This window comes from Eubalaena glacialis, chromosome 2 (assembly GCF_028564815.1).
Source record: "Eubalaena glacialis isolate mEubGla1 chromosome 2, mEubGla1.1.hap2.+ XY, whole genome shotgun sequence".
NCBI classification, from domain to species: Eukaryota; Metazoa; Chordata; class Mammalia; order Artiodactyla; family Balaenidae; genus Eubalaena; species Eubalaena glacialis.
In genome coordinates, this window is record NC_083717.1 from 132,163,786 (window position 1) to 132,176,149 (window position 12,364).

General features: G+C 37.0%; 1 protein-coding gene across 6 annotated transcripts in view; it reads right to left on the minus strand.

The window, feature by feature from the left end:
- Positions 1–11,178, minus strand: part of RALGAPA1 (Ral GTPase activating protein catalytic subunit alpha 1) — a 218,035-nt gene extending 206,857 nt beyond the window's left edge. For all 6 annotated transcript variants that reach the window (XM_061180792.1, XM_061180786.1, XM_061180793.1 and 3 more), the window contains exon 1: positions 10,610–11,178. In XM_061180792.1, the coding sequence (XP_061036775.1) occupies positions 10,610–10,715 (106 nt within the window). In that variant the 5' untranslated portion in view covers positions 10,716–11,178. The remainder of the gene's footprint in view (positions 1–10,609) is intronic.
- Positions 11,179–12,364: the final 1,186 nt, after the last annotated feature.

The following is a 12,364-nucleotide window of genomic DNA, read 5'->3' on the forward strand; positions in this document are numbered from 1 at the left end:
AAAGGAAAAAAGCCATCAACAAGAATTCTAATAATAGCAAAACATCTTTCAAAAAAGAAGGAAAAATAAAGACTTTTTAACAAAAACAAAAGCATAACGAATCCATCACCAGCAGACCATCATTACAAAAGAAATGTTAAAGGAAATCCTTCCAACAAAAACAAAATGATGTTGGCTGGCTGGAAATATCTATCTCTGCAAAGGAATGAAGAGCGCTGGAAATGGTACCACATGGGTAAATATATATCTTTTTCCTCATTATTTAAAAGTATCTAAAAGATAACTGCTTGCTTAGACAAAACAAACTATTATAGGGTTTACAACGTGTATCAATATAAGTAAATGTATGATCAGAAAAGTATAAAGGCTGGGAAGAGAAATGAAAGTACACTCTGTAAAGTTCTTACACAACATGAGAAGTGGTAGAATATCACTTAATAGTAAGTAGACTCTGGGAAGTTGAAGATATATAAATCATACTATAAATCATACGGCAACAACTAAAATAATAAAAGATTATAGCTAATAAGACAAAGAAATTTTTTAAAAATCATAAATTTATTCAACTAATATAAAAAAAGGGAAAAAAGAAGACTAAGAAAGATAAGCCAAATAGAAAACAGCAAGATAACAGACACAAACTTAAATCAAACTCAAACAAATCAATAATAACTTTAAATGTATGTCATCCAGATCTAAATGGCAAGTTATTGGTCTGAATCTGAAAAGAACAATTACAAGTAACGAGACTAAATCAGTAATCCAAAACCTCCTAACAAAGAAATGTCCAGAACCAGATGGCTTCACTGGTGAATTCTGCCAAACATTTAAAGAATTCATACCAATCCTTCTCAAACTCTTTTCCATATAATGGAAACAGAGGGAATACTTCCAAACTCATTTTGCAAAGCTAGCATTACCCTGATAACATAACCAGACAAAATCACTACAAAGAAAGAAAAAAAAAGAAAAGAACATTACAGGCCAACATACCTGAAAAACATAGATCCTCAACAAAACATTGGCAAACCAAACGCAATAATATATTAAAAGGATCACAACCATGATTAAGCGGGATTTATTCCAGGCATGCGAGAATGGTTCAAACATCACAAATTAACCAATGTGATTCACAGATTAACAAAATGAAGGTTAAAAGTCATATGATCATCTCAACAGATACAGAAAAAGCATTTTAAAAAAACTCAACATCACATTCATAATAAATACTCTCAACAAACTGGGTATAGAGAGAATGTACTGCCACATAATAAAGGTCATATATGACAAGCCTACAGCTAACATCATATTCAATGGTGAAAAGCTGAAAGAGCAAGATGCCCACTTTCATCACTCCTATTCAACACAGTATTGGAAGTCCTAGCCAGAGCAATTCGGCAAGAAGAGACAAGAAGAAAAAATAAAAGCCACCCAAATCTGAAAGGACGAAGTATACCTGTTTCTATTTGCAGATGACATGATCTTATAACATAGAAAACCCTAAAGACTCCACTAGAAAACTATCAGAACTAATAAATGAATTCAGTACAATTACACAATACAAAATCAACATACAAAAATCAGTTGTGTGGAAATGTAAATTTCTGCAGTCACTATGAAAAATAGCATAAAGGTTCCTCAAAAAGTTAACAATAGAGAGACTTTCCTGGCGGTCCAGTGGTTAAGACTCCGCGCTTCCACTGCAGGGGGCATGGGTTCGATCCCTGGTCGGGGAACTAAGATCCCACGTCAGGCGGCATGGCCAAAAAATTTAAAAAAAAAAAAAATTGTTTAAAAAAAACAGGGGACTTCCCTTGTGGCGCAGTGGTTAAGAATCTGCCTGCCAATGCAGGGGACACAGGTTCAATCCCTGGTCCATGAAGATCCCACATGCCACGGAGCAACTAAGCCCACACGACACAACTACTGAGTCTGCGCTCTAGAGCCCACAAGCCACAACTAGTGAGCCCACGCACCACAACTACTGAAGCCCACATGCCTAGAGCCTGTGCTCTGCAACGAGAAGCCACCGCAATGAGAAGCCCATGCACCACAACGAAGAGTAGCCCCCACTCGCCACAACTAGAGAAAGCCCACGTGCAGCAACAAAGACCCAACACAGCCAAAAATAAATAAATAAATAAATTAATTATTTATTTTAAAAAATTAACAATAGAACTACCACATGATCCAGCAATTCCACTTCTGGGTATATACCCAAAGGAAACGAAACCACTACTTTGAAGAGATATCTGCTCTCCCATGTTCACTGCAGCATTATTTACAACAGCCAAGACATGGAAACAACCTAAGTGTCTGGCAACAGATGAATGGATAAAGAAAATGTGATATATATTCGTTTGTATGGACATGTGTATGTTTATACAAAGGAATATTATTCAGTCAAAAAAAAGAGAAGAAAATTCTGTCATTTGCTACAGCATAGGTAGACTTTGAGGGCATCATGCTAAGTGAAATAAGACAGAGAAAGACAAATATTGTATGATCTCACTTATATGTGAAATTTAAAGACAGCAAACTCATAGAAACAGAGAACAAAATGGTGGTTGAGGCAGGGGGTAGGGGTGGGGAAAATGGGCGAAGAGAGTGAAAAGGTATAAATTTTTAGTTATAAGATAAATAAGTTCTGGGGATGTAATGAACAGCACAGTGACAAAGAACAAAAAAGTCATCCAAACATCTCAATTCAAAGGCCGAGATTCTTAAATTAGATTAAAAATTAAGACTCAAATATATACTGCCACCAAGAAATCCACTTTACATAAAGAAACAAATAGATTAAAAAGACAGGAAAATACATACTAGTCAATGAAAGCAGAAGTCTATATATTACTATCAAAGTAGATTCCAGAGCAAAGACTATTACCAAGGTTAAAGATATCATTTTGTAATGCTAAAGAACTCAATTTATCAAGAGGAAATAATAACCCTAAATGTTTAGACACCTAATAACAGAGCTTCAAAATACATTAAGCAAAATCTGATAGAACTCAAAAAGAAATAGACAAACCCCCAATTACAGTCAGAAATTTCAGCCCCCCCCCAATAATTTGTAAAAACAAGGAGACAAATTCAGCAAGGATATAGGAGACCTGAACAATACTATCAAACAACTTATCCTAACTGACATTTTTCAAACACTCAACCCACCAACAGCAGAATACATACTGTTTTCAAGTGAATATGGAACATCCATCAAGTTAAAACATATTCCTGACTGTCAAATTTCGATAAATTTTAAAGAATTCAAGTCATAAAACATATGTTTTCTGACTATAATGAAATCAAATTAGAAATCAATAACAGAAAGATATCAGGATAATCCACCAATATCTGAAGCTAAAAAACACACTTGTAAATAACCCATGGATCAAAGAAGAAATCAAAAGGGAAGTTAGAATGCATTTTGGACCTAGCTGTAAATGAAAATACAAAATACCATAATTTGTGGGATGCTGTTTAGGGGAAAATTTATATCACCAAATGCCTACATTAGAAAGAAAAAAGGTCTCAAATCAATAACCTCAGTTTACACTTTAAGAACCTAGAAAAAGAGCAAATTAAACTAAAACTAAGCAGAAAAAGGGAATAATAAAGACCAAAGCAGAAATCAATGAAATAAAAACAGAAAAACAGAGAAAAATCAATGAAGCCACAAACTGGTCCTTCTAGAAGATCAATAAAAGAGATAAGCCTCCAGCCAGAGTCATCAGGAAAGAAAGACAAATTAGGAATAAGAGGGGTGACATCATCACAGATTCTATAGATATCAAAGGACAATAACGGAGCATTATGAACAACTTTATACCTATAAATTTGACAACTTATATGAAATAGGAAAATCCCTTGAAAGATACAAACTACCAATGTTCTTTCAAGAAGAAACAGATAACCTGAACAGCCCTCTATCTATTAAAATAGTTAAAAAAACCTTCCCGCAAAGAAAACTCCATATCTAGATGGCTTCATTGGTGAATTCAAACAAACATTTAAGGAAAAAAAATGATACCAATTTTACATGAACAATTCCAGAAAACTGAAAAGAAAGGAATGCTTCTCAATTAATACTATGAGGCTAACATTACCTGTTATAAAAAAGCAAAAACATTACAAGAAAAGTATAGACCAATATCCCTCACAAACATAATTACAAAATTACAAACATTTTAGAGTATCAAATCCAACAATATATAAAAATGACAAGATATCACAATCAACTTAGGTTTGCAGAGGACTGCAGAGTTGATTTAACACTTGAAAATCCATGACTATAATTTATCACATTAACAGAATGAAAAAAATTTTTTTAACCTGTTAACCTCAATAGAAACAGAAAAAGCATTTGCCATATCTAATATCTATCCTTGATGAAAACTCTCAGCAAACGAGAAAGAGAATAAAACTTTCTCAACATGACAAAGGGCATCTATAAAAAACCTACAATTAACATCATATTGTATGGTAAAAAACTGATCACTTTACCCTTAAGATCAAGAAAAAGACAAGGATGTCCACTCTCACCACTTCTATTCTACACTGTGCTAGAGATTCCAATAAGTTCAAGACAAGAAAAAGATATAAAGGCATCCAGGTTAAAAAGAAGCAAGACCATCTTTATTCACAGACAATGAGATCAGGTACGTAAAAAAAAAAAAAAATCCCATGAAATCTATAAAATACTAATAGAACTAATAAGTGAGTTTAGCAAGGTTTCATGATACAAGCTCAATATACGAAAATCAACTGCATTTCCTTTTACTAGCAATCAGAAATAGTCATGAAGGGGCTTCCCCGGTGGTGCAGTGGTTAAGAGTCCGCCTGCCAGTGCAGGGGACACGGGTTCCATCCCTGGTCTGGGAAGATCCCACATGCCGCAGAGCAATTAAGCCCATGTGCCACAACTACTGAGCCTGAGTTCTAGAGCCCGCAAGCCACAACTACTGAGCCCATGCGTCTAGAGCCCGTGCTCGGCAACAAGAGAGGCCACCTCAATAAGAGGCCCACGTACCGCAACGAAGAGTGGCCCCCACTCACCACAACTAGAGAAAAGCCCGTGCGCAGCAACGAAAACCCAACGCAGACAAAAATAAATAATTTTTTTAAAAAAATGGTTATGAAGATATCATTTACAACGGTATCAAAAGTAGAAAATATTTAGGGATAAGTGACAAAAGATGTGTAAGACCTGTAGATTAAAAAGTATAAAACGCTGCTAGAGAAATTAAAGAAGCCCTATATAAAATCAAGAAACATACCTTGTTCATGAGTCAGAGAATTCAATATTGTCAATTTTTCCCAAAGTGACCTACAAATTCATCACAATCCCGATCAAAACCCCAGCAAGAATTTGTTTGTTTATTTATTTTTAAGAAATTGACAAGCTAATCTTAAAACTCATATGGGAAGGTAAAGGATCTGGCATAGCTCCCTCCCCCCGCTCCAAGAAAACACAAACCTTTGAAAAAGAAGAACAAAGTTGGAGGGACAACACCATCTAATTTCAAGATGTATTATCAAGTTATGGTAACAACAACAAAAAAACCCACTGTGGTACAGGCATCACCACAAACAAATAGATCACCAGAACAAAACAGAGTCCCAAAATAGACCCATACATACATAGACAACTGAGTTTTGGAAAAAGTACAAAGGCAATTCAGTGGAGAAAGGGCAGTCGTTTTCAACAAATGGTGCTGGAAAATTTGGATATCCATATGCAAAAAAATAAACTTCAATCCATACCTCAAACCATATTTGCAGAGTTAACTCAGGATGGATCACAGACCTAAATATAGATCCTAAAATTTTAAAACTCTAGAAGAAAACACAGGAGAAAATTTTTGTGACCTTGACTTTGGGCAAAGATTTCAGATACAACACCAAAAGCATGAACCATAAAAGAAAAACTTGACATATTGACTTTATCAAAATTAAGAATTCCTACTCCTTCTAAGAAAATAAGAGAATTAAAAGACATCCAAAGACTGGGGGAAAAAAAAATCTTTGCCAATCATGTATCTGATAAAGTACTTGTATCCAGAATATATACAGAATTTTCAAAACTAAATAAGAAAGCAAACAACTCAATTTAAAAATAGGTGAAAGATTTGAACTTGATTTCATCAAAGAAGTTATACAATGGCAAATTAAGCACATGAAAAGAAGGTCAATGTTATTAGATATCAGGGAAACACTAATTATATCCACTACATAACTTATTATAGTGGCTGACAAGAAAAAGAAATACCATACCAAGTGGTGTTGGTGCATTTGTGGAGGAACTAGAACTCTCACATACTGCTTGTAAGGATGTAAAATGGTAAAAAAAAACAAAAAACAGTATATCAGCTTCTAAAAAGAAACACACAACTGCCATAGGATCCATCCATGCCATTCCTAAGTATTTATTCCAAGAGAAAAGAAAGCATATGTCTATATAACAGGTACATCTCACAGCAGTTTTATATGGAATAGTCCAAAACTGAAAACCCACATGTCCATCAACATGTGAATGGGATAATCAAATTATAGCATATCCATACAATGAAATATTACTCAGCAATAAGAGCAAAGTACTATAGATATGCCACCACAAAACAAATACAGAGGAATTTCAAAGTATGCTGAGTAGAAAAACCAATCAAAAAAGAGTAAATACTGTTAATTCCATATATATATAAAATACAAACTAATGCAGAGGAGAGCAGATCAGTGGTTGCCCAGGGAAGGGGTAGGATGGCAGGCAAGTAAGGATGAGAGGAAGGGATTACAAAGGGGCAAAAGGAAACTTTGGGAGGTTACAGATATATTTATTTTCTTGATTGTCTATGTTCCTTATCTTGATTGTCATGATGGCTTCACAAGGTATATGTATGTCAAAAATATGTATATGTATAGGTATATGTATGTACTCAATTACCCCAATGTTCATAGCAGCATTATTTATAATTGCCAAGACATGGAAACAACCTAAGTGTCCATCAATGGATGAATGGATAAAGAAGATATGGTGTATAAACACAATGGAATGCTACTTAGCCATAAAAAAGAATGAAATTTTGCCATTTGTAGCAACCTGGGTGGACTTGGAGGGTATTACGCTAAGTGAAATAAGTCAGAGAAAGACAAATACTGTATGATATCATTTATATGTGGAATCTAAAAAATACAACAAAACAGTGAATATATCAAAAAAAGCAGACTCACAGATATAGAGAACTAGTAGTCACCAGTGGGGAGAGGGAAGGGGGGAGGCGCAATATAGGGGTAGGGGATTAAGAGGTACAAACTACTATGCATAAAATAAGCTAAAAGCATATATTGTACAACATGGAGAATATAGTCAATATTTTATAACTATAAATGGAGTATAACCTTTAAAAATTGTGAATCACTGTATTGTACACCTGTAACTTATATAATATTGTACATCACCTGTACTTCACTTTTTGAAAAAGCATTCAATTATATGCTTTAAATATGTGTGATTTATTTTCTGTCAATTACACCTCAATAAAGCTACTAAAAAGAATGATCCAACAATAATCAATATATTTATTAGCTAAATAAGCGCTTATCTTTTTTTTTAAGTTGAGAAGACTGAACTGTTACCTTGCCATACCAGAAAATTATCAATAACATTTAGTCAATATCCACTTTATGCCAAGAATTATGTTAGCCACTTAGTTAGATACTAAGTTACCTGCTAACTTACTATCATTTTCTTAAGGTCATTAATTGTAAAAAAAAAAACCGAAAAACAAAGGGGGCAGGGGGAGAGGACAACATGAAACTTTAGCAACTAGACAAGGCCTTATTTCTATTTTTTAATAATTCTAACTTCCAGTTCCTAAAAATCAAACACACAGCAATATCAATAAACACAGTAGATTTAAATCTAAATCCTCCAAGTTCTATAAATTCAGCTGCAATTGTCCTTTAGTGGGAACACATGCCAGGACAAAGGCTTACACCAGATGTTTAAATTATGTTCTCATATATTGGGATGCACTGAATTCTATAAATACCCTGAGTGAATGGCAGTTCGATTTAAAGGTTAAAAATACAGTTTAGATGGGACCAAACAAAAATCAAAATCCTGGGTAACTGGCGATGCCCCATTATTCTGCAAACTAGTTACCTCACAGTGTTTACTTTATGTAAAACCTGCACTTAACTTGCAAAAAGGATCTGAAGTGGCTCTCCCATCTGCAAAATGGGAGACCTCTAAGACACCTTTCAGTCTTTGCCATTCTACTCTCTCCCACTCATTTTCTTAGGAACCACATTAATCATATTTCAAACAAAGTAACTGTAACCACTTAAAGATACAGAATATTTTATTCAATTAATTAATATGTTAGAACCAAGTGCAGGATTTGGAGGTCCATCTGTTTTTGTTCTATATTTTGACAAGGTTTACCTCAGCACCATTGACATCTGAAGCTAGAATATTGTTGTGAGGGATTATCCTGTGTGTTTCAAGATGTTTAGCAGCATACCTGCTACCCACTAGATGCCAGTAGCACCTCTCTCCAATTGTGACAACCGAAAGTGTCTCCAGACATTCTCACTGTCCCCAGGGGAGCAAAACTGTCCCTGGTTGAGAATTACTGTTCTAAAATGAGTGCAGTAATCTCTCTGTATGGACCTCCTCCACTCACGGGGCAGGGAGTCTGAAAGCACAAAGTCCTCCATTTGAAGGTTCTTAAGGATATTTTAAATGTTTATGTACAGTATATGCTCCATTTAAAAATAAATAAAATAAATTTCTAAAAAGCAAAGGGTTTTTTTGTGTAAAAAAAACTGTTTTGTTTTCAAACTGAGAAAGCTAGGCACTACAAAATATCTGATATGTATGACCTCTTAATTTAGACCACGTCTCCAGGGTGGAAAAAAAACTTCTATGCCAAAGAAGTATATATGAACCATTTCTTAACCATTCCATAACTAAAGAACTGTGGCAGTTAATTTAGGAAACGTCAATACTCTATTGGAACTCAACTTTATAGCTCTGCCATTACCCAGCCTACAGTTTGTCCCAAGTAGGTATCAAATTCCATTAAGTCTTCAATTTCAAACTGCCATTATCTGTGATAAATCTCCTACATCCACACATTAACTTTCCCTGTCTCAGTCTCCTAGCCAAATTTTTCTTCAACAGCTTAACTCTCAAGTAGAATTTAAATAAAAAGATGACAATCTCAACTATATTTAGAAGATTTATATTTTCTTGAAAAAATCTTTTTACATTGCTAAACTGGATTTAACTGCTTTCTTACTATTGCACAGGAATAAACACAATTTACTTGTGATATAGATTTGCTGCCATCAAGATAGAAAGAGTAAAAATCAAACTGGAGACATGAAATCTGGGTTCCAGTTCTGGCTCTGCCTCCTAGTAGCTGGATGACCACTTAACATTCCCGAACTTCAGCTTTCTCATTTGTAAAAAATGGAGGATAATAATTTAACTAACTCTAGAGTTATTGTGAGGATTAATTATAATTTATGTGAAGTCATTCTGTAAACAGTAAAGTACCATAGAAATGTTAGGTATTGGTGTTATCCTGTTGGTATGAGTAAACCATATACTAGGGAAACATGCACCTCAAATAAAAGACTTATGTCACTGAATAAACGTCATTTTTCGAAACGAACATTCTTTAGGAAGAGAGCCTGAGATGATAAACTCTGAACTAGGATTCAAGCATCTGGGTTCTAAACTCAGTTCTGCCATTAACTCTCTGCATCAACAAAGGCAAACTAACTTTCCTCTTCACCTCAAATTTCATCTAAAAAGATCCAAGTATTGGACCAGTTGTTCCATAAGTATTATTACAGCCCTTACCAGCCCGAGAAATGACCAAGCGTCCAAAAAATTCCTTTAACACCATATCCACAACTCAAGAGCAGTCTGGTCGGCCAGCAAAACAGAGGGCAACAGACGGTAAGAAAATTTTAATTAAAAATAGAATTCTATATAATTCTCGAAAAGCAAAGGAAGCTATAAACTACCTTGTTTTCTATAATTAATAATAGTTCCACCTCTAAATGATAGTAATTATGAACAAGGTGCATTAACAAGGGCGGGTCTCTTTCCCACAAGCTTTTTGGGAACCACCCATTTCCCAAAGAGGTATAACTGCTTCCTCTTTGCTCTCCTTAGCCAAGAAATTTGAAAGATTAAGGCTTATATGGTCTGAGAGATTTTTTTTTTTTTTCATTTCACTTGGGTGGGGATGGCGGTAGTCATCTGACAAACATATCCTATAAACACCATTATCCGCAACACCAAGTCTCCCGAAAAGTCTAAAAATAATCTAAGTCTTTAGAGTAATAAGTTTTTAAAAAAGAGTTCGGGTTATTAACTCAAAATGAGAAAAACCCGTGTTAGTGTGACTAGTGTTTGCCAACTGCCAAGGGTTCCCTTCCCCAAATTATCCGCCCTCCCGCGCCTCTGCAGAGGCGACGCCTCGCCCTCTACTCCCGCATCAAGCCAGGGCGGAGGGACAGTCCCCAGGGGCTCCCAGGAGAGGGAAGGCCGGACAACCCAGGCCTCCGGGCGCCACCACCCCTCGCCCCTCACCGATGACAATGCGCAGGTGCTTGAGGCGGGTCAGCGCGTCCTTCTTGGTGTCCAGCACCTTCTGGGTAGACTTCTTCACGTCTCCGTGCGGCTTCTTGGAGAACATCCTGCCTCCGCTACGGCCGACTCCGGCCCCCTCCCGGCCCGGTCCCGGCGGCGGAAAGTGGAGGGAATGGGCGGGCAGGAGACTAGCGTGAGCGGCTCATTCACTCCCCAGCCTTGCGGGCCCCGGCGCGGCCGACTCCTTCCAGATCCAGGCCAGGGCCGCCACCTCCACCCGCCTCGCGCGGCGGCTGCAAAGCACCTTCGGCTCCGGCTCCAATATGGCGGCTCCCCTCTCCCAGCCCTGCACGGAGCAAAGGAGACCCGGGCGGGTCGACCGCCTTCGCCGCCGCCGCGGCCGCCGCTCGCCGCCACAGGCCGGGGCCCGGTACCCAGGACCCGGAGCCGCGGAGGTGGGGCTCTCGGCGGCAGCAGCACCACTCCTCTCTCCCTGAGGCCCCCTTAAGGTTAAAGATTCTTTAGCAGCTTAGACTCTGTAGAGGCCGACGCGGAGACTGAGCGTGGTGATGGGGTTTCACGACTTTGCCGTCGGTGGCGAATGGTCCCCGTGGCAACCGCCTTCTGACGTCAAGGGTTCTTGACGTCATGCCAGCGTGAGATCACCCGTGACATTACTCGCCTTTGGTTTCCTGTGTAAGCAGGCAGAGGAGTCCGAGAAAGTCAGGGAAGATAATTCCTGCGTGCGCTGTTGTAAGCCTAGTGACTCCTAGACAAGCTCCCCGAGTAGTTTTTGTTTTTAAAGGTCCTCCGCCTGTCTCTGCTGTTTACTATGTAAATTAAGAAGTAACTTAAGAACATAGCACCAAAACATCAAAGCAGATGTGCAATATATTTTAGGTGCTAATTCTGAAGGCTTTGGTTGTAACACCCCATCATTTCCTTAATTTGAGTTTTGTTTAAAGGATTTTTGTTTGTTTTGCAAAGTGATTTACAATTTACTGTAGTATAGAGACTTGTAGGGTTATAGTACATCCTCTTGGTAAAAATTATCTTGCACAAATAAATGAATTCTCCCAAAAGCATGCCGTAACAAAGAAAAATTACAGGGAAAAGAAATCTGAATAACTTTAAGCGTTAATTTTCTTGATATGTAGAGTTCACAAATCCAGGAGAAAATTGCTAAGGTACAGGTAGAAAAGTTAGTAAGGACACTAAAAAAAGAAAAAATCACAGAAGTCTATACTCAACTAAAATGTGAAAAATGTTCACACTCACGGATAATTTTTAAAAATCAGATTAAAACAATGTTTCTTTTTACACAAATTTTAAACAGCTTTATTGAGGTATACTTGATATACAATAAACTGCACATTTTCGAATTGTACAGTTTGGTAAGTTGGACATTTGCATACACCCATGAAAACATAAGCACAATCAAAATATTGATCACGAAGGGGCCTCTTGCCCCTTTGTAATCCCTCCCTTCCACCGCCCCAACTCTGGTGCACCAGCAACCACTGATCTGCCTTCTGTCACCCGGAGTTTGCATTTTCTAGAGTTTTATAGACGTGTAAGCATACAGTATACGCTTTTTGTCTGGCTTCTTGCGCTCAATATAGTTTAATTTTTAATAATGAAATATTTCATCAGTAAAAATAGGAAAGTTTGTTTTTAAATTAGCCATCTTACTGCTGGTAAAGGCAGCAGCAGAAACTCCTATTGCTTGCTAGAAAGAAGCAGTAATTACTACAA